This window comes from Schistocerca serialis, chromosome 12, assembly GCF_023864345.2.
Source record: "Schistocerca serialis cubense isolate TAMUIC-IGC-003099 chromosome 12, iqSchSeri2.2, whole genome shotgun sequence".
NCBI classification, from domain to species: Eukaryota; Metazoa; Arthropoda; class Insecta; order Orthoptera; family Acrididae; genus Schistocerca; species Schistocerca serialis.
Window position 1 is genome coordinate 101,023,151 of NC_064649.1, and position 23,857 is coordinate 101,047,007.

The 23,857-nt window shown below is 44.5% G+C and overlaps 1 protein-coding gene across 1 annotated transcript in view; it reads left to right on the plus strand.

The window, feature by feature from the left end:
* The first annotated feature begins 5,944 nt into the window (after nt 1-5,944).
* Nucleotides 5,945-23,857, plus strand: part of LOC126427967 (CUGBP Elav-like family member 4) — a 222,103-nt gene continuing 204,190 nt past the window's right edge. Inside the window, exons 1-2 of the mRNA XM_050089854.1 lie at nt 5,945-5,958; nt 7,737-7,834. Of these exons, the coding sequence (XP_049945811.1) occupies nt 5,945-5,958; nt 7,737-7,834 (112 nt within the window). The remainder of the gene's footprint in view (nt 5,959-7,736; nt 7,835-23,857) is intronic.

A 23,857-nucleotide genomic window follows, 5' to 3' on the forward strand; every position in this document is an offset into this window, starting at 1 on the left:
CGCCTTCAGCAAACTTTGTTATGGAAGCACCAACCATATGAGGACCAACAATGTGCCCACGTTCGACTGCTCTGTGCACCGACATCATGCACTCACTACTACACACAACACTGTTCTGTCGTTGGCTGACACTTGAAACGTATCGAGGACATCGCTCAGACGACTTTCGTGGTGAAATTACAACAGAGCAACCTGCAGGCTCAGCTAGCATCTGCATATGAGTTCATGCATGAATTTCTCGCGGAGTTTCCATATCTTTGGCCCAAGATCCAACGATCGTGACGTGACTGTTCAACGTTTTCCCGTTTTCATTGCTTAGAGAGCGTCAATTTGTGTGTCTGGTATGACCATTACAGAGACTGACCCAATCTCTGGCAGCGTGACGCAACGACTTCCGCCGACTAATCATATGCGATCTAAATGGTCACCAATGTAGCAGGCATGACAGTTGCTTTCTTTTTTCTTTTCTCCGGAGACTATGGAGGATTTCCCCGAAAGCTCGAGATTTTTACTCAGGCCTGACGCGGCAAGAAAACCGGAGCTGAGCTGTGGTGCTGCGGTGATACGACCGCCTGGGGCCTCTGATTTCCCGCCGCGGCAACAGCTGGCCGCTGCTGCGGCTGTAGTGGCAGCCTTGACTGCCAGCCGACACGACAACAATCGATAGCTGGTCTCGCGCCAGAGAGGCGCGGGCACAGGCCGGCCCGCAAGTCGCTGCTCGCCATCACAGGGTGCGCTGCCAATTCTGCCGACAAAGAACGGGACTCGTCCCGCGCCTCTTCATCGCCATTATCATCATCAGCATCGTTGTCATTATCACCGCACCGCCATCGTCCCTTTCATTCAGCAGTTCGGCTAAATATCCTTTTCTAGTGGCCACTATTCCTTTGTCTTCTCCGGTCCCTCCAGGCAGTAGGTCGATACCTGCAATGCTCCACAGGAAACCGGCTGGGTAACGTATATGTTACACAGTCGCTTTATCTCTTCCTGCACTCATTCCTTCTGCATGCCTTCATTCCTTGTCACGAAATTAGACATTCTTCTTATAGAATACGTATTTTTTATTAAATGGCCTTGATTGCTAAGAAAGAAGGTTGAACGGCTTCTACTGCTAAACAGCCAACATCTGAACAACAAAATAACAGACAAGGCAGAATGTATACGATTACTGTGAAATCCGTACAATTGTACAAATGGATGTATGTGTGTGTTATGTATGAAACATCACTTCCTAAACCACTGGACCGATTTCAACCAAACTTGATACCCATATCCCTTACTGTCAGGCTACAATCGGCGTGGGGGTAAGACCCACCTACCTGTCATAGTTCAGGAGATATGATGTCATAATGGAGTGAGATGGGTAAAACAACTGCAGCAATGTGTGTGATATTTAAATTTATTACTTCGTTACTACTAACTCTAGTCATAAACACTGAGATGCGTGAAAAAGTGCCATATCATATATGTAGTTTTACTACTCCTAGAGTCGAGTCAACTTGAGGAAATATCCGACACCTGGCAACGCTCTCAACAACTTTGAATTGCGAAGCGCAAACGGCTTTAGGCGAAACTAATAGCCGTCAATACAGCTATGAAGAGGCGTTGCTATAGAGATGTTTACAAAATCGCGTTGTAGAGACGTGAAGCAGCTGCGCTCATTGTACAGAAACTGGCCGGGATGCTGTGCTTACACATTCGTACATTGTACATATTTCTCTGTAAGACTGTTTCGTGATTTAGAAGATGTTTTCATATTATGTAACTTGAGGTGGAGTGGGGAGGAAGGGAAGGGAAGGGAAGGGAAGGGAAGGAAAGAAAGAAACTAATGATACCAGCTGCAACGGAACTTTATGTGGAATTAGCGGCGACGGGTGAAAATGTGTGTCGACCACAGCTCGAACGCAAGATCTCCTGCTTACTAGGCAGTTGCACTGACCACTGCGCTATCCGGACACAGTGTTTATCTCGGCACGCTTCCAAGGCGACCCGTATTCCCATCTAGCGCCACCTATCTGCACAGACCCCGCGTCCATGTCCTCAATGGCCGGCCAGAGTGGCCGAGCGATTCTAGGCGCATCAGTCTGGAACCGCGCGACTGCTACGGTCGCAGGTTCGAATCCTGCCTCGGGCATGTATTTGTGTGATGTGCTTAGGTTAGTTAGGTTTAAGTAGTTCTAAGTTCTAGGGGAATCATGACCTCAGAAGTAAAGTCCCATAGTGCTCAGAGCCATTTGAACCTTTCCCCCCCCCCCCCCCTCAATGTTCGTTAAGTTTAGATCCCACTGGAGGTCGAACGTAATGTGCGTCCCCATTGAAGGTTGTGGATTCGTTGCCCATCGAGGGGACTGAATTATATGGAAGCTGATGTCCGAAAGAACAGATACCATACATTCAAATAAAGATGTTTTTACGAATGCAAGTAAATGAAATTTTTTCGGTCTTGCACTACAAATACAGTTCATTTTTTGTTTAGTTTCTAATAGAAAACTGGCAAAATGAATATTTGTGCAATGCCGGAATTGTCAGTTACTATGAGATAAAGGTGCAGACCGATTAAGATTGTTATACAGTAACGTGGCACAGTAATGGCCAAAATATGCAAAATACCTTCCATGCTTGTGCGTCATGCTTCTAAGGGCGAGACAATCTGTGTCAGCAGAGGTTGCATGCTCGGATTATATGAGTTATGAGAAACAGATAAAAAATTTTGAAAAGAAAATGTCATATACTTCGTTAAATAAATTGTCATAAAGTAAGAAATCAAAATATTTCACGTGATTTTTAGTGATTGTAGAAATCATGCACAGCAAATTAGACTGGGTAGTCTAGGAAATCCTGTAGCGCTTGTTAAGATTCTAAAGTTCTAAATTAAATATTGAACTTTAAATTCCCAATAGGCAGCTCAATTGCTGAAGATGATTTCCAATGTCATTCAGATTTTGCTGTAGTTATTTTATTTCTTACTTTTAAAGCATTCATTTCCCAAAACATATGACTTAAAAAACAGTTAAATATCACACGAACGTAACTTTTCATGAGTAAAATAGTTACGCCTTAAAGAGATGAATTTCTTCACATTTTACATACCATCTGTTCGTGAAATATTTGAATGTTCCCTCAAATCACCAGTTAAATTTTTCTTACTTAACTTTTTTGTTTTGCGAAATTAGACTTCACGCTGGTCGGCTCGATAGCCCATCTGTACATGTCCCATTCTTCGTCTGGTTATAAAAATTCGGACAGAAATCTGTTGCCTAACTTTCACTCAAAAAAATTAGAGGAAAGAGATGCGTATTTTGCGAACTATAAGATGCAATTTTTTCTCGAAAAATCACCTCCAAAATTCTGGTACGTCTTATACGCGAAATTAATACAAAAATGTCCATTGTTTGATTTAAAATTCCGCCATTCTTAAAAATGGTCATATATTCGATGTCACAGGAAAACTATCTCAAATTGGCAGCAGCAATTAACCGATGCGACGAAAATGAGATACCGAGATTCACAAGCTTGCTAACACCATCTTGCTGCCGCCCCGCCATCACAAAACCGGAACGCTGTCTAGCCTGTGATGTCATTGTAGTCTACGGTAACGGTGAACCTGACCTGAAAGTGATGTGTGTTACCGGCAACGGAACAATATTTTTTTCGTAGCTAGTTCCGTAATGGAAAAAAGTAGAAGGTATTCATATGATGCAGGCTATAAATTGAAAGTAATAGCATACGTAGATCAACATGAAAACAGCCGCTGAGCAGCATTTCGCCCCTCCACCAACAGGAAAAAAAAAAAATCATTCACAGTTGGCAGGTCAGTAAAGAAGGACTGAATATAATGAGGAAGACCAAATGCGCAAGTAGAGAACTGAATGCAATGTGACCAAAAGTAGAAGCTGACGTACTGAAACGGATAGGACGCCGTCAAACTGGAATTCATACAAAAGTGATTCAAATACAAATTCGTAAGGCAGCGCTACAGTGGAACTTAACAGAATTTAAGGGTGGAGTTGGCTGGTGCTCCAAGTTTATGAACCGTCATGGACTTAGCATGCAAACCAAAATCAAAATAGCTCAGAAAATTCCGCAGGAATACGAAGAGAAAATATCATTCCACCGCTTTATTATTTAGAATCGAAAGAAAACCAGTGTGGAACAAAGCCAAATGGCGATTATGGACGAAACTCCTCTGATACATTTTTCCACATTTAGGGCTACCAACTGTAAATTTTGTTTACGTCATCTTTTATCTTCCTACAGTCACTCAATTTCGGCACCTTACCGTACACCACGGCATCATCAGCGAAGTACCGCACATTGCTGCCCACTCTGTCCACCAAATCATTTATGTCTACAGAAGAAGGCAGCGTCCTATCACACTTCCCTGGGGCATTCCTGACGATACCCTTTGTCTCATGAACACTCACCGTCGAGGACAACTGCAGGGTTGAAGATGCCTTCGAACAGCTCACAAATCTGTGAACTTATTCCTTCGTTAGCAGCCTGCAATGCGGCATCGTGTCAAACGCTTTCCGGAAGTCTAGAGTACGCCTGCTGCCATTCATCCATTGTCCGCAGCATACCGCGTGGGAAAAGGGTAAGATGAGTTCCGCACGAGTGGTGCTCTCTAAAACCATGCTGATTCGTGAACATAAGCTTCTCGGTCTCAAGAAATATATTCGAACTGAGATCATGCTTAAGAACTCAGCAGCAAACGGAAGTTAGAGGCATTGGTCTGTAATTTTGCGGGTACATTCTTTTCCCCTTCTACACATGCGCTTTTTTCCAATCGCTTGGGACTTTGTGCTGGGCAAGACATTCACGATAAACGCAGGCCAGGTAGAGGGCCAATGTCGTAGAGTACTCTTTGTAAAGTCGAATTCATCCGGAGTTGGTGAATTATTTGCTTTCAATCTCCTACGCAAGGTATTCTTATAACTGTGTCATCCGTATGGGAGTATGTCCGTTGGTGAAATGACGATACGTTTCTACGATTCTCCTGTGTGATGTGTGTGAATCCTCCCCAGTACCATCATAGTGCCATGTAACTCCGCATCGTAGTTTGTAAATTGTTCCGGAAGACGCACTTTGAAAACCCTATCAGGGAAAACAGCGGAACAACCGAGAACATTCTCTTGCTGGGAACCATCTGTGTAAACAACAATGCAACTGTGGTATATGCTTAAAACAGAAGAAAGCCAAGTTGTAAAATTATTGAAGAAGATTTGTTATCTTGTGCTGGATCAGTTTAGTACTAGTTATTTGCAAATTCTGTGAAAGCGAAATTGAGACAGGGTAAATACAAGGCTTGATGTTATTCCGGGAGGATTTACTGTACAATTGCAACCTCTTAATGTCTCGATAAATAAATTATTTAAAGTGTATATGAGAGAAGAATGGAACAAATGGATGGTGGATGAAACCCAACATGAATTCACGCCGAAGGGGGCTTTAAAAGACCTACTATCAAAACTAATGTGTCAGTGGATAAAATAGTCGTGGTCTAGAGTCAGAGAGGACATTATTGTTAAATCTTTCAAGAAGTGTAGCGTAAGTAATGCTCTCGATGGCAGTGAAGACCGTTTTTATATATGAAGAGGACAACGATGACGACGAATGGTGTTAGGCCTTGTAAACTAAGATTTTTTTTTAGTATGGCTTTGCAGTCTAATAATAAAAATGGTAACAATGTTATTTTTAAAAAACTGCTTAAAAATAAAGGTGCGCCTCGCATTTTGTAGCGTCTTATGCTCCGTAAAATAAGGTGATTGCTTGAAAGTAACCAGGATAAGTAAGAAAATTCAGACAAAAATTCACTGTTTAATTTCTGGGGAGTGGTGTCTTCGATCTGCTCAGACATTTGATGTGGGAACAAAATAAGAAAAAAGTCACTATCTGAAGCCAGATACGATTCACAGTCTAAAACACAAAAAAATTAGTTTCTAGCATGGGAGATATATGGTAAGTAAAAAGCATGTCACAAAAAATGTCGTATAACGCGCTAATCATAATATAATTCATGAATGGAATAGATTTTTAACGTAAATGCACAAATGGGTACAAGTAACAACAGATCTTAAGAAATACAAAACATGCAAAATAAATCATAGAAAGCAACGTTTAGCTAGGTAGGTTTGGTGACCGACAGAGATCGCAGTTTCCAAAGTGGGTTCTCTTTCACTTCTTATCAAGTCCGGTCCACATTTTTCCATGGCAACAGACGGACGACCCACGAAGAAGCGCCATGTGGCGTCGACTAAAGCGCGCCGACAGGCCAGCGGGAAACAAGAGAGCCCCCACGCCTCTTGCACTTCACGCAGACCACGTGCATTCGCACCGCACACTTCATTAAGAACTTCAAATGGTTCAAATGGCTCTGAGCACTATGCGACTTGACTTCTGAGGTCATCAGTCGCCTAGAACTTAGAACTAATTAAACCTAACTAACCTAAGGACAGCACACACATCCATGCTCGAGGCAGGATTCGAACCTGCGACCGTAGCGGTCGCTCGGTTCCAGACTGTAGCGCCTAGAACCGCACGGCCACTCCGGCCGGCAGTTTGTATGTAAACAAGATCTTGCTGGAAGTGACAAGACAGCATTCAGACGTGTAATTGCATATGCACTCTAAGAAAAAATAACGCACCACTAGGGAATTATCCAAACGGGACGGATATCGGTGGGTGTGATGTACATGTACACACTAACAAATGATTACAATTTTAGAAAAATTCTGTAAGCCAGAAACACGTTAGTCCACCTCTGGCCCTTATGCAAGCAGTTATTGGGTTTAGCATTGACAGAGTTGTCGGATGTCCTCCTGAGGGATACCAAGCCAAATTCTGTCCAACTGGCGCGTTACATCGTCAAAATTCCGAGCTGTCTCGAGCGCCCTGCCCGTAATGCTCCAAACATTCTCAACTGGGAAGAGACCTCGCTGGCCAAGGCAGGGTTTTGCAAGCACGGAGACAAGCAGTAGAAACTCTCACCGTGTGCGAATGGACATAACGTTGCCGAAATGCAAGCCCTCGCGGCTTGCCATGAAGGGTAACAAAAAGGGACGTATACTGCCGTCGACAAAACGGTGTGCTGTAAGGGTACCGAGGACGACAAACAAAGGGGTCCTGTTATGAAAAGAAATGACACCCCAGACCATCTCTCCTGGTTGTCGGACCGTATGGCGGGCGACAGTCGGGTTGGTATCTCACTGCAGTCCAGGGCACCTGCAGATACTTTTTCGGCCTGGAATCTCACTGTCTGGAGTAGAATTGTCTTCACTGATGAGCGCCGCTTCGAACTGAGCCCCGATGACCAGGGGACACATGTCTTGAGTCGCTCCGTACAGTGATAGGATACCAACTTGACTGACGCCCGCCATATGGCCCGACAGACGAGTGATTTATCTGTACATCACATTTACCAATCTACGCGTTTTGAGCTTTACCGTTGTTTACTCATTATAGTATGGAAGTTATCAGCGATTTTGACGGTTGTTTGTAACAGAATCTGCAGAATCAAATTTACACTCTTCAGCGGTTTGCGCACTGATACGAAACTTCCTGGCATGTTAAAAATGATTGCCCCACTGAGACTCGAACTGGGGACATTTGCCTTTCACGGGATAGTGCTCTACCGACCTCTATTTACTTATTTTTATAAAGGAATAGGTGGTGGTAAGTGATTTCACATAAATGACGAAACTCTTATTTTATTAATTGACATTGACTGCTTCTTGCAGCACAAAACAACAATGGACAGTGACCCTCTTCGTGAGCGCGCGCCTCGCCGATCCAGCCGTACCTCGTCTTGGAGCTGGGGACGTCCTCGAGCGTGCTGGTGGGTCCTCTCCACTGTCCTAGTCCTTTCTGGTTCAGAATCATTCTCTTCCCTATTACACTCCAACTGAGTGAAGGATCCCGCAAGGCACTACCAAAAAATAAGCGTTGCATGTGCGATATCTCGGATATTACAAATCTATGAGTGATGTTCTTGTAGTAAGGCCCAAAAGTACAGCACATTCCTCCCCGTCCTCTCGTAAAAGGTTATGTACAGTCGGAGTCCGAATCCAAGTCACTGCCATTACGCGACTGCCATTGGGGCATTACTTATTAACGACCCTCCCCAGATGTGGTAAAGTTCCATCTCTAATAAAAGCACGCTTTCGGGTTTGAGTGCCGACCAGGTACACTGTTTTCATCCGTGACGAGGTTTCAAAGCAGCACACGCTCCGTTGCACAGTAAAAAAATTCGTGCTTCAGAGTGGCTGTTCGTTCAACTCCGGCGCACAGTCACGCCGGGCACGTCTGTACTCGTAGCTACCCCGATAAATCGAGCGAGCAGCGGCGCCACGACAAGCCGCGACACGCTCGAGGTGATTTAGGTGCCGTAATAACGCGGCGTCGACGGCGGTAATTGCTGGCGAGATAGGCCACTCGGCGCTGAGGGCGTGCTGTGCGTAACGGGGCACAGTAGATCCATCTTAATTCGCGGCGAGCACGCGACCAGACCGGCACGGCTCGCGGAGACCGGCGTGTTCAACAGGTTGCGCACGGCCCGGCCAGGCCTAATGCTCGCGTGCAACAGGTTTTTAAGCACGCCAAGAAAGCGCTACAGTCCGTCCCGAAAGCCGGTGCCTGGCCGCGCCACCGCTGAGAGGCGGCCATCGTGCGACCGAGTTGGTGACTGCCGTGTGAAATGACTCAACTGTGACGTGGACTGCGTCGACTTTTCTGTTCCGGTAGTGAACTTCGGAACAGGCTGTTCGAAAAATGAGATTCCCTGGCCTGTTCGCCGGTATCTGCGACGGAATTCCGAAGAGTTCGAGCGAGCAGCTTTTTAAAATTTTTCTTTTTTTCATTGGTCTTTCAGTATTCATCATACAGCCATCCACGTAAGTAAATCATAATGACGTAGGCTACAGGGGCAGGACAAAAACACAAAACATTACCATGCCAAACACGGAGTAGGAAACTCACTTCCAGTTGTCTCGTAATGGATAAATACAGCTCCTGTATGATTTCCAAGGGAATCTTATACCATTACTCCTGCAAAATAGTGGCAAGTTCCGGTGACGATGATGGAGGTGGATTACGATCACGCATTCTTCTCTCCAAAGGATGATGATGATGATGATGATAATTGGTTTGTGAGGCGCTCAACTATGCGGTTATCAGCGCCCGTACAAATTCCCAACCTTTGCTCAGTCCAATTTCGCCACTTTCATGAATAATGATTAAATGATGAGGACAACACAAACACCCAGTCATCTCGAGGCAGCTGTTAATCCCTGACCTCGCCGGGAATCGAACCCGGGACCCCGTGCTCGGGAAGCGAGAACGCGACCGCAAAACCACGAGCCGCGGACTCTCTCCAAAGGAGACGACAAAATCAGAACAACATTGATATGGTGATTGTGGTGTACAGCAGAGACTGCCACAATTTATCCTCGTGCTCACAAAACCAGTCCTGGTCGATGCGACATGTGTTACAAGGGGCCTATCGTCTTGGAACACAGCATCACCATTCAATAACATGTACTGTATCAGAGGATGCAGCTGATCAGCCAACATTTAACATAATCCTTCGCAGTAATGCGACCTTGCAGACTAACCTTGGGACCCCAGGTAATAGCACGATATGGCTGCGGATATCATCACCGAGTCCCCGTCACGTTTCACTCTTTGGACGTAAACTCGGTTAAAAGGTGGATACAGTATGAACAAGACCAATCCTACCAAATGACGTTCTCCCATTGCTCCAAGTCCAGGTTTTATGACTTCGGCACCACGTTTCCTGTTACGGCCATTTACATTACTAATGACTGGTTTTGGAATTCCAGCTCGCCCTGCTTATGGATCTCCCTTCAGTCTCGCGCGAACGTGTGTGTTTTGGTGTCTTGGTGTGTGTGTGTGTGTGTGTGTGTGTGTGTGTGTGTGTGTGTGTGTGTGTGTGTGTTTTGGCTCACGGAGTTCGCATTCAGTTTTGCAGTGGCTTTTGCAGCTGTCACAATCCTCTTCTATGACCACCTCCCACAACCACTCAACCCTCTCTTTCGTCGGTCTTGTGCCCTGACGGGCGATATTTTTCCTGTTTCCCTGCATGCGGCACAAATCTTCGATACGGTGCCTCCTGAAACATCAAACTCTTCGGCTACCTTGCTTATGGGAGCACTCGCCACAAGAGTACCAACAATTTGCACGCATTCGAATTCACTGATAGGGAATCCCTTGAGCGCGAGGTCGCGGAAGGCCAATAATGTTTACGGCATTTGACGGCGCACATATTTTCTACAATGCAACCACAATATTGGCTGCTAATGGCAACAGGGGATGGGACTGGAGGTATCCAATAGTGAGCACAGCAATGAGGCCATCGAGCGAAGTTGAAATGCTTAGTCGACGAGTAACTCACAACAGTGCTACAGTACTAGTGGTATTGACACAGATCAGAGCAATCGTAAAGATAAACAAAGGAAACATTGCAATATATCTACAACACTTGCCGAAGTTGATACTTCGTCTGAAGGGATAGTGAAGAATTTCGCAGAGTGAGAAAGAAGTGGCAGATGAAATATTAGCGTTTCTCCAAGACGGGTCAGTGGAAAATGCGGTATACGCTCGGCTGTGCGGAAGATGTACCGGGTAATCAAAAAGTCAGTATAAATTTGAAAACTGAATAAATCACGGAATACAAATTGACACACATGCTTGGAATGACATGGGGTTTTATTAGAGCAAAAAAAATACAAAAGTTCAAAAATGTCCTACAGATGGCGCTTCATCTGATCAGAATAGCAATAATTAGCATAACAAAGTAAGACAAAGCAAAGATGATGTTCTTTACAGGAAATGCTCAAAAGCATGTCCGGAGCTATGGTGAGGCATTGGCGTCGGATGTTGTCTTTCAGCATCCCTAGAGATGTCGGTCGATCACGATACACTTGCGACTTCAGGTAACCCCAAAGCTAATAATCGCACGGACTGAGGTTGGGGACCTGGGAGGCCAAGCATGATGAAAGTGGCGGCTGAGCACACGATCATCACCAAACGACGCGCGCAAGAGATCTTTCACACGTCTAGCAATATGGGGTGGTTCTAATAAAACCCCATGTCATTCCAAACATGTGTGTCAATTTTTACCTCTCTATCAACATTAATCCGTGGTTTATTAAGTTTTCAAATTTATACTGACTTTTTGATCACCCGCTACATGCGGAGTACAATGATGACGATACGTGCTTAACAAGTGAAAGTGATACTGAAGTAGGTGTCGAGCCATGTAATTCGTCATTCTTGTCAGACAGGGAGCCACAAATGCCGTCTCCAGTGAAACGTAGTGAAAGACAGTCGTCGTCCAAGGAGCGAGTCCTAGACATAATTACGTACATGGATCACCACCCGCAGCCCAGTGAAAAGAAAAAAAATAAACAGATATAGAATAAGTCTGCAGCAATATCACCGTGTAGGGCATAAGAAGGGCAACGGATATTTAAAGGAGGACAGGGCGCACTTCCTGCAAGAACTGGTGTCTGCGCTTTTCAAAGATGTTGGATACAATTTACAGGATCTGCATGATAGTGACCTATTGCGTTATGCACACCAAATTGCGCACGACGTGGGTTACAGTGATTTCAAGAGAAGCAGTGGATGGTTGCATAACTTCAGAAAGTTCTACAGAATTGGAAAACTTAAGACAACAAATTTCAAACAAAGCGTCAACCTGACGATTCACACCAAACTGCGGAATCGGATCAAAAATTTGTAGATGATATAAACAAACTTATCACATTGTTCAATAAGGAATCTGTTTTCAGTTCCGACCAATCGGGATTTGAAGAGGAAAACCCTGGAAATTAGAGCTATCAAGAGTGCTGTATCAGGATCAGTTAACATCGATACCTTAACTCGTTCGTATACAATTATTCCGACTGTTAATCTGGATGGTAAATTGACTGAAAAGTTATTTACTTTACAGGGAGAAGTTGGAGGTGCTCTGCCCCCAAGGATTCTTCCTCGCGTGCATCATCTTGCACCGACAGTAGGGAATATTTGCGTTACAGCAAACAAGAGTGGGAAAATGAGCGTAAGAGAACTGCTTTTGATCAATATTGGTCAAAATGACTTGCTTTGTTGGATTCCTGGTCTTCGTGTGAAAATCTCACTCCTTTAGAACAAACTATGCCTCCTGAAAAGTGTGTGACATTGCAGTTCATACCACCTGGAACCATTGGACAAATTCATCCTATTGATTTTCTTTTTTTCCTTGCCTATAAAACACATTGTCACACTGTCTGCAGCTACGCCTTCAAGTATAGCTGGTTTCACGACAAGTTTCACGACACACTGTTTCGCATTCAATTGCATGCCATCGCATTCCATCACTCTTATCATCCCGTTATACCAGTATGATTCTGTATGCGTTCCTTGAGAGTGGATACCTACCTGAACGTGCTGCAGAGTCTGTAACTCCATACGAGGTCGACCACATTCTTGATGGTGCGAACCTTTGTGATCACTCTGGCGCGCTATTTTTCATTCGGTGTTCACGGTGCAAGTTAGTGCTTTGTTTCGAACATTTGTTGAATGTCGAGGAAGTCTATTTTGTGAAGTGTAATACGTACAACCTATTGAATGTTAATCTCTGCACGTCCAGGACTCTGATGTTGTATATAGTAAGTCAGTAGCAGCTAATATTTTCCTGTCATAATTGTTAATACAACACTTTAAAATGAGCATTTCTACAGACTGAGCTTTCGACCTCACACTCAAGGGGTCCCTTGATAGCTCCGACATAATTCACTCAAAGCTCAGACCGCGACCGAAACTTGCAACGTACTGAGGACACTACACAGGCGCCGTTCGTGGTCAAATCTAACAGCACCTCCTGCAGGCTTGACTAGCATCTGCATTTATGTTCAAGCATTCATATACCGCGCTGTTTTCATGTTTTTGTACAACTGGTATAGAACCAAAAGCAAATGGACAAAAACAAACACTAATAGTGATGACATAAATACAAAATTATTTGGTTGACGTACGAAGGAAGGAAGATTGCGTTTAACCTCCCGTCGAAATCGAGGTCATTTAGAAACGGAGCACACACTCGGTCTGCGTGAAGGTTAGGGAAGAAAATTCGGCCGTTCGCTTTCAGAAGAACCATCCCGGCATTTGCGTGGAGCGATTTACGGAAATCAAGGAAAACCTAAATCTGGATGGCCGAGCGCGGGTTTGAACCCTCGTCCTGCTGAATGCGAGTCCACTGTGCTGTGCGTTTACGTGGGTTAGTTCTACATCTACATCTACATTTATACTCCGCAAGCCACCCAACGGTGTGTGGCGGAGGGCACTTTACGTGCCACTGTCATTACCTCCCTTTCCTGTTCCAGTCGCGTATGGTTCGCGGGAAGAACGACTGTCTGAAAGCCTCCGTGCGCGCTCTAATCTCTCTAATTTTACATTCGTGATCTCCTCGGGAGGTATAAGTAGGGGGAAGCAATATATTCGATACCTCATCCAGAAACGCACCCTCTCGAAACCTGGCGAGCAAGCTACACCGCGATGCAGAGCGCCTCTCTTGCAGAGTCTGCCACTTGAGTTTATTAAACATCTCCGTAACGCTATCACGGTTACCAAATAACCCTGTGGCGAAACGCGCCGCTCTTCTTTGGATCTTCTCTATCTCCTCCGCCAACCCGATCTGGTACGGATCCCACACTGATGAGCAATACTCAAGTATAGGTCGAACGAGTCTTTTGTAAGCCACCTCCTTTGTTGATGGACTACATTTTCTAAGCACTCTCCCAATGAATCTCAGCCTGGTACCCGCCTTACCAACAATTAATATAATATGATCATTCCATTTCAAATCGTTTCGTACGCATACTCCCAGATATTTTACAGAAGTAAATGCTACCAGTGTTCGTTCCGCTATCATATAATCATACAATTAAGGATCCTTCTTTCTATGTATTCGCAATACATTACATTTGTCTATGTTAAGGGACAGTTGCCACTCACTGCACCAAGTGCCTATCCGCTGTAGATCTTCCTGCATTTCGCTACAATTTTCTAATGCTGCAACTTCTCTGTATACTACAGCATCATCCGCCAAAAGCCGCATGGAACTTCCGACACAATCTACTAGGTCATTTTTATATATTGTGAAAAGCAATGGTCCCATAACACTCCCCTGTGGCTCGCCAGAGGTTACTTTAACGTCTGTAGACGTCTCTCCATTGATAACAACATGCTGTGTTCTGTTTGCTAAAAACTCTTCAATCCAGTCACACAGCTGGTCTGATATTCCGTAGGCTCTTACTTTGTTTATCAGGCGACAGTGCGGAACTGTATCGAACGCCTTCCGGAAGTCAAGAAAAATAGCATCTACCTGGGAGCCTGTATCTAATATTTTCTGGGTCTCATGAACAAATAAAGCGAGTTGGGTCTCACACGATCGCTGTTTCCGGAATCCATGTTGATTCCTACATAGTAGATTCTGGGTTTCCAAAAACGACATGATACTCGAGCAAAAAACATGTTCTAAAATTCTACAACAGATCGACGTCAGAGATATAGGTCTATAGTTTTGCGCATCTGCTCGACGACCCTTCTTGAAGACTGGGACTACCTGTGCTCTTTTCCAATCATTTGGAACCTTCCGTTCCTCTAGAGACTTGCGGTACACGGCTGTTAGAAGGGGGGCAAGTGCTTTCGCGTACTCTGTGTAGAATCGAATTGGTATCCCGTCAGGTCCAGTGGACTTTCCTCTGTTGAGTGATTCCAGTTGCTTTTCTATTCCTTGGGCACTTATTTCGATGTCAGCCATTTTTTCGTTTGTGCGAGGATTTAGAGAAGGAACTGCAGTGCGGTCTTCCTCTGTGAAACAGCTTTGGAAAAAGGTGTTTAGTATTTCAGCTTTACGCGTGTCATCCTCTGTTTCAATGCCATCATCATCCCAGAGTGTCTGGATATGCTGTTTCGAGCCACTTACTGATTTAACGTAAGACCAGAACTTCCTAGGATTTTCTGTCAAGTCGGTACATAGAATTTTACTTTCGAATTCACTGAACGCTTCACGCATAGCCCTCCTTACGCTAACTTTGACATCGTTTAGCTTCTGTTTGTCTGAGAGGTTTTCGCTGCGTTTAAACTTAGAGTTCTTATCTCTCTTTTCGCATCCGTCAGTAAGGAGTGGAGTCTTTGATACATTGCACAATCTGTGGTTGTCATTAATGTTAGCATCAATGATGGAAGTGTTATTTCTTGCTCAAGACATTCCTTAGTAACCGTAATGTGAGGTTCCACCAGATTAAGCACCCAGAAAGTAGATGATTTCTGTCTTCCACTTCGCCAGTCGCAAAGTTGAGATGGTGTTGTGCGCATGCGATGTAGGTGCTGTGAAAAGCGGCAATAGTCCAACTCCACTCTCTTAAATTTCCGTGAACACGTCCATAATACAAAGACCCGGTTGGTAGCACTGGCGTTGTTTCCGCGTATTATTTTACTGTAGTTGAATGGGAAAAAATGGTTCAAATGGCTCTGAGTACTATGGGACTTAACTTCTGAGGTCATCAGTCCCCTAGAACTTAGAACAACTTAAACCTAAGGACATCACACGCATCCATGCCCGAGGCAGGATTCGAACCTGAGACCGTAGCGCGAACAAAAAATGAGAAACGTACGATCGTTTTCAGGATTCCGAAGCTCAGACGGTTGTTCATTTGCCCTTTCTGTCTGTCTGACTGACTGTTAAAATCCCTTTTCTCTGTCACATACTAAGGTCGTTTGGGGGTGGAACACAAGTGTGCTTCTAAGTCAGTGCCATCAAAGATACGATCATTTCTGTCACATATTTCGATACTCGCAGAAGCAGTCATCGAAACAAACAGGGTACATCCCGTTGAGTTAGAATCATGAAATTTGGCCAGAAGCAACGTTTTTCAGTAGAAGTAAACGTAATGGTAAAAATCGGAACTTTGTTAATTTGCAATTATATCACAGGGAAAAATATTTTTTGTCATTTGTTAGCCGACTTCAGAATTGAAATTAAAACGTTCTCGAAGATCTTGGCATCTCCGGGACCGATATCTTGCCAGTATCAGTGTCGGTAATAGGAAAAAATAGTCGAGATTCTTGATTCCCGGAATGGATGAACTGTCTATACACATTGAAAAGCCAAATAAACTGATACACCTGGCTAATATCGAGTGCGGTCCCCGCGAGCACGCAAAAGTGCAGCAACACGACGTGGCGTGGACTCGACAAATGTCTGAAGTAGTGCTGGAGTGAGCTGACACCCTGATTCGCGCAGGGCTGTCCATAAATGAGTAAGAATATCGAGGGCGTGGAGACCTCTTCTGAACAGCACGTTGCAAGGCATCGCAGATGTGCTCAGTAATGTTCATGTCTGGGGAGTTTGGTGGCCAGCGGAAGTGTTTAACGTTATAAGACTGTTCCTGAAGCCACTCTGTAGCAATTCTGCACATGTGGGCTGTCGCATTGTCTTGCTGGAATTGCCCAAGTCCGTCGGAATGCACTATGGACATGAATGGAAGCAGGTGATCAGACAGGAAGCTTACGTATACGTATGTGTCATCTGTCAGAGTCGTATCTAGACGTATCAGCGGTCCCGTATCATTAGAACTGCACATGCCCCACATCATTACAGAGGCTCCACCAGTCTGAATACGCCCCTGCTGACATGCAGGGTCCGTGGATTCACGAGGTTGTCACCAAACCCGCACACGTTGATCCGCTCGATACAATTTGAAACGAGACTCGTCCGACCAGGCAACATGTTTCCAGTCATCAACAGTCCAATGTCGGTGTTTACTGGCTCAGGTGAGGCGTAGAGCTTTGTGTCGTGCAGTCATCAAAGGTACACGAGTGGGCCTTCGGATCCAGAAGCCCATATCGATTATGTTTCTTTGAATGGTTCGCACGCTGACACTTGTTGATGGCCCAGCATCGCAATCTGCAGCAATTTGCGGAAGGGCACGTTCAAATGGTTCAAATGGCTCTGACCACTATGGGACTTAACATCTATGGTCATCAGTCCCCTATAACTTAGAACTACTTAAACCTAACTAACCTAAGGATATCACACAACACCCAGTCATCACGAGGCAGAGAAAGTCCCTGACCCCGCCGGGAATCGAACCCGGGAACCCGGGCGCGGGAAGGGAGAACGCTACCGCACGAGCACGAGCTGCGGACTCTGTCACGTTCAACGGTTCTCTTCAGTTGTTGGTCCCGTTCTTACAGGATCTTTCTCCGGTTGCAGCGATGAAGACGATTTGATGTTTTACCGGATTCCTGATATTCACGGCAAACTCGTGAAATGGTCGTACTGGAAGATACCCACTTCATAGCTACCTCGGAGATGCTGTGGCCCATCGTTCGTGCGCCGACTATAAGACGACGTTCAAACTCAAATCTTGATAACCTGCCATTGTAGCAGCAATAACTGATCTAACAACTGCATCAGACACTCGTAGGCGTTGCCGACCTCAGCGCCGTATTCTACCTGTTTACATCTCTGTATTTGAATACGCATGCCTATACCGGTTTCTTTGGAGCTTCAGTGTCCTACTCGCACATGGGCTTTTTTTAGCTGCAAAAACCAACTTGCCTGCGTCTCTCACGATGGGCTTTAAAACTGCTATCGTCCAGTTGGTTGTACTTTCGTTTCCTGAAGCAGTGTGGAATTGTTATTTTAATGAGTGTTTATGTAAACAAGTTCATCGTTGCGGCCTTGTGGTTGTCTATAAAGAAAAGAAAAGTCACCTAAGGATGCGTTCAGCTCCAGCATACATCTTCCCGTGGAAATGTTGGATGATGCTTGGCTGTGTATTCAGGACAGTGCGCCTCAAAAGGAGGACCTGTGGCTCGATAACGAGCATGTACCAAGAGGTACAGTATTTGTAATTGCAGTCGAAGGCACCATTGCACTAACAACGTCTCTGAAGGAGCGAGCCGAAAGATAAATACTCTTACAAATGGTTCAAATGGCTCCAAGCACTATGGGACTCAACTGCTGAGGTCATAAGTTCCCTAGAACTTAGAACTACTTAAACCTAACTAACCTAAGGACAACACACACATCCATGCCCGAGGCAGGACTCGAACCTGCGACCGTAGCGGTCGCGCGGTTCCAGACTGTAGCGCCAGAACCGCTCGGCCACCAGCGGCCGGCCAAATACTCTTACATTAATACCAGAAGTCATCCAAATCCTTACTCATTACTAAAAATGGAAGCCGTGTGTGTGTGTGTGTGTGTGTGTGTGTGTGTGTGTGTGTGTGTGTGTGTGTGTGTGTTTCCACAGCTCCTCTCCTAAGCTGCTAAACCACTGGACTTATTTCAACCATACCGCTTGCTGACGGACAAGACTCGCTGTCGGTTAAGAACGACCTACCAATCACATTTCAGAAGATACGGCGGTATAAACAATGAAATGTGTGAAAACCTGCCGCATTATGGATGACGTTAAAATTTATCCCTTCTTTACTACTATTCGCAACATATTCTGCAGACAGTATCCACATATGCCTCTGAATGTACCTACGAAATTATATCATTGCATGACACACAGATCACGAGATACGACGTCATAAACACTTAGATGCGTCGCGCATGAAGTTGTAATAAATTTGTTCTTTACTACTGAGACACTCCTATACTCGAGTCAACTTCAGAAAATCCTTGACACCTGGCAACGTTTTCGATAGCTTTCAACTGCTAAGCGCAAACGGCTGTCGGCGAACGCGATAGCCGTCTATAGAGCTATAAAGAGGTGTTGCCACTGAAACGTTTACAAAATAGCATTGCTGAGATACGAAGCGACTGTGCTTACCCGTTTGTACACTGATGAGCCAAAAAAATTACCACCTGCTTAATAGCTTGTTTGTCCGTCTTTTGAAAGAAATACGTAACTGTTTCTGCCTATTAGGGATCCGACAGTTGTTGGTATGTTTGTGTATGTGTTTGGCATTAGATGTCTGCGCACAGGTCACATAATTCGCGTAAATACCGGGTCGCTGATTTGCGTACACGGTGATGGTGCCCGATAGCGACCCAGGTGGGTTCCATAGGATTTACACCAGGCGAATTTGGTTGCGATCAACGTGAATTCATAATACTCCTCAAACCACTGTAGCAAAGTTCTGGCTTGTGAGACGGACAATTATACTGTTCAAAGATGACATCACCGTCGGGGAAGACTGCAAGCATGAAGGGATGGAGGTGGTTCGCAGATGCCAGCGCGTCTTCAATTACCACTACAGATCCCATGCAATCGCCGAAGAATGCCTTCCATAGCATAATACTACTCCCACAAGCCCGCATCCGTGGCGCGCCGCACGTTTTGAGCCGCGGTTCACCTAGATGACAGCGTTTGTGGAGACGACCATACACCTAATGTTTTCCGTAGATGCTCACCACAGTACCATGTGAATATTCGACCAGGTTCGCCGTTTTCGAAATACTCGTTCAGTCTCTGCATAATAATAATTGTGCCTTTGTGAAAGTAGCTTACCTCAATGTATTCCTCCATTCGCAGCCCATATCTTCGCTAGGGTGATCCCCGGTCAATGTTTGTTCCACTTACATACGTCTATTACTGACAAGGGAACCTCCCCATCGCACCCCCCTCAGATTTAGTTATAAGTTGGCACAGTGAATAGGCCTTGAAAAACTGAACACAGATCAATCGAGAAAACAGGAAGAAGTTGTGTGGAACTACGAAAAAAATAAGCAAAATATACAAACTGAGTAGTCCATGCGCAAGATAGGCAACATCAAGGATAGTCTCAGGAGCGCCGTGGTCTCGTGGTTAGCGTTAGCACCTGCGGATCGAGAGGTCCTTGCTTCAAGTCTTCCCTCGAGTGAAAATTTTAATTTCTTTATTTTCGCAAAGTTATGATCTGTCCGTTCGTTCCTTGACGTCTCTGTTCACTGTAATAAGTTTAGTGTCTGTGTTTTGCGACCGCACCGCAAAACCGTGCGATTAGTAGACGAAAGGACGTTCCTCTCCAATGGGAACCGAAAACATTTGATCGAAAGGTCATAGGTCAACCGATTCCTCCACAGGAAAACACGTCTGATATATTCTATACGACACTGGTGACAGCATGTGCGTCACATGACAGGAATATGTTGTCGACCCACCTAACTTGTACACTTGGCGAATGGGTAAAAAGATTCTTCTATCTTGCCTGATTTAGGTTTTCTTGTGGATGTGATAATCACTCCCAAAAAAGTGATGAACACATAAGAGAGTGTCACATAAACTGCAACAAATGAATGCAAGTTTCATAGTCGCACAGTTTTCCCTGTGCTCTGTCAAAACATATGTTTTTAACGTTTTCAAATTTTTCCGTGTGTAGACCGTCAAATCCTGCATATGTCCAAGCATATCTGAACATGTCCTGGAATTTTGGAGAGCGAAGTTGATTATGTGTGAGTGTCTGAACTTTGATAATTGTCTGAAAACAAAAAATTAAACTTTTCACTCGAGGGTAGACTTGAACCAAGGACCTCTCGTTCCGCAGGTGCTCACGCTAACCACGGGACCACGGCGCTCCTGAGCTCCCATAATCCTTGATGTTGCTTATCCTGCGCATGGACTGCTCAGTTTATATATTTTGCTTATTTTTTTCATAGTTCCACACAACTTCTTCCTATTTTCTCGATTGATCTGTGTTCAGTTTTTCAAGGCCTATCCACTGTGCCAACTTATAACTGAATCTGAGGGGGGTGCGATGGGGAGGTTCCCTTGTGAGTCACATGCCCGCAACACCACCAGGCGGCATCCAACATCGAGGTGGTCAGTGGTCATAATGTTTTGGCTGACCAGTGTACATTACGCATATTTCTTTGTACGGCCCTATCATAATTTCAAACACGTTTTTCACGAATATGCGGAAATTTTTTCTACATTACACTACAATCACAATTCATTTTTTGTTTCAGTTTCTAATAGAAATCAGGCAAAATGAATACCAGGGAAACACCGGGTTTGTCAGCTGTTACATATTAAAACTAATTCCTAGAAACACTGTCGTAGATAACAGCACACTGGGTGGGAAACAAATCCATGCCGGCCGGAGTGGCCGTGCGGTTCTAGGCGCTACAGTCTGGAACCGAGCGACCGCTACGGTCGCAGGTTCGAATCCTGCCTCGGGCATGGATGTGCGTGACGTCCTTAGGCTAGTTAGGTTTAATTAGTTCTAAGTTCTAGGCGACTGATGACCTCAGAAGTTAAGTCGCATAGTGCTCAGAGCCATTTCAACCAGCCAACAAATCCATAGCCTGCCAGTCTGCTACTTGCAAAAACAGTTCATCCCAGCCCCATTTTCTTGCCCTTTATGGCGATCCGTCCCATGCTTACATTTCAGCAAGATAACTCCCGCCCATACACGGCGAGAGTTTCTACTTCTTGTCTTCGTGCTCGCCAACTTATACCTTAGCCAGCAAGGCCGTCGGATCTCTCCCCACTTGAGAACGTTTGGAGCATTGTGGGCACGGCACTCCAACTAGCTCGGGATTTTGACGGCCTCGCGTGCCAATCGGACAGAATTTGGCACGATACCCCTCAGGGCACGCAACAAATCTGTCAGTCAATACCATGCCGAATAACTGCTTGCATAATCGCCAGGGGTGAGCCACCGCGTTATTAACTTGCTCAATTTGTAAAGTTCTTTGTACTGAATAAGTCGCCCAATTTTTTTTTAATTGTAATCATTTTTTGTCTATACATGTACATTGCATCTACACATTTCTGTCCCATTCGGATAGTTCTATCGTGGTGCGTCTTTTTTGTCTTAGAGTGTACTAAGAGAAATTAAAGTAAAAAGGACAGCGATTAACAAGATATTGAACAGAATAACGAAATTAACTGGACAACAAAACAGCTTCATAAGAAATGACTTATAAGAAAAAATACTGGGTAAAATCAACAAGACAGGCCTGAAACATGCGTATTACGCAGTGTTATCTGTGGAATGGACAGCAGCAATTTCAACCAAATGGTAGAGATGGCGACTGATATAAAAATAAGCCCCCTCAGTCGAGAAGTTTAGAGACTGGATGAATAAAAATGGAGAAACGTTAATCTGATGGTTTTAATACTTGCATGTTCTACACAGCCTGCCCTCAATTGAGTACAACGATGAGAACGTTGATATAACCATGTGAAACTGTCAGAAAAGTTAGTCTTTGGGATATTGTTCAACTCGCGTGTCAAGTTGGCTTGTAAGTCAGTTATGTCGTCAAAGCGCTTATCTGCCATGTGATTTTCTGCACTTCGTCGTTTTGTAGTATGTTCCTATTCGTAACATCAAGTCTCGTCACCCATGTTGATCTTTTCCAGAAAAATAATTGTCCGCGTTTTGCAATTCAATCAAGATGGGTTGTTTTTGTTCGAGAGTCAATTTATGCTGCTCTCAGCTCACAACTAAGTGGTCGGATGCACATCCATTGTTTACAATCGTCAGTTCAAGTGGCCAGTGTATTTACTAAGCTGACGCCGCTTTTATGCTAGAAATAAAATCAGTCTCCGAACTTTTTGGTCGGACAGTGTATTGCTGAAATACTCTGAGAAAGCAATAACGAGTTCTCCGAAAGCTGCTGCGTGGAAGTGCCACCACAGAGCTACTGCTAACCAGGGGAGTGAAATTTCTGTGAGCAATGAGCTACCAAATCTCCATATCAGATTATATCACCTTCAGCTGACAAAACGGTGAAGACTTGATACAAAAAGATGCGGCGCTAATACTCCGTAAATGAGGGTATCCTGTAGAAAAGTAATCCGCTTTGCAATATCTTTTGCAGGTTATTGGTTACCTGGCGAACAATATGATACTAACGTCGCTAGTCCCAGTGTAAATCAATAGCTTGCGCTGAAAGCCTAAAGGTGCAATGGGTTGCAGATGTGAGCCAATAATATCTGTGTGAAACTGATATCAAGCACGCCAAGAAACTGACACAGTGCACTCCGAGAGCTGCAGCACGAACGATACTACTCAACTACTTGTAGCCAGAAGGGCAGCCTTTGTAACTAATGTACAAATAATTTTTATTTTGGCGTCCTTCCAGAGTTCGGGAAGGCTAGGAACTAAAATATTCTGCGTTACCCCTAAATATTGCCTGTTAAGTCTCCGTAACAGATGATATACGATAAGATATACGTAATGGAATCGGATGTTGACGCGAAAATGAGGATGAAGATCATTGGAATGTCCGTTTGCAGCATAGAATTATATGGAAAGGAACTGTAGACGATTGGAAATCTGGAGAAGAGCTGGAATGATTTGAAATATGACGCTGTCAAAGAATGTTAAAGATGAAATAGATAAAGTATAAAATGCACACGTACTAAAGAGAGTAGGTGGGCAAAGAACCCTATGGACGACTTACCAGAAGGATGGACAGAGTAGTGGTACACCAGTGAACCCTCGATTCTTTAAAAGGCGAACTCCTGTATGTGAAACAACTTCAAATGACGTAATGTGTTAAATATTTGACGTTACGGATGTAAGCGAGAAAAAGTTTAGAAAAGATTTGAAGTTTGTCGGAAGTCACTAAGTGCTGTCCTCAAGCGGACGAATAAAGTCCGGGTTTTTGCGCGCCACACACACACACACACACACACACACACACACACACACACACACACACACACACACAAACACAAACACGCACGCAATACTTCTCTTACAAAATTAAACTTTTAACATAAGATTATAACTTTTAGTGAGTAGAATATGACAACACTTTAAATTTTCAAAGTCGATCAGTAATTACGCCAGATATATAAAATGAAATTTTTGTTTGGTAACACAGATCAGCCATCCGCGGGAAAGA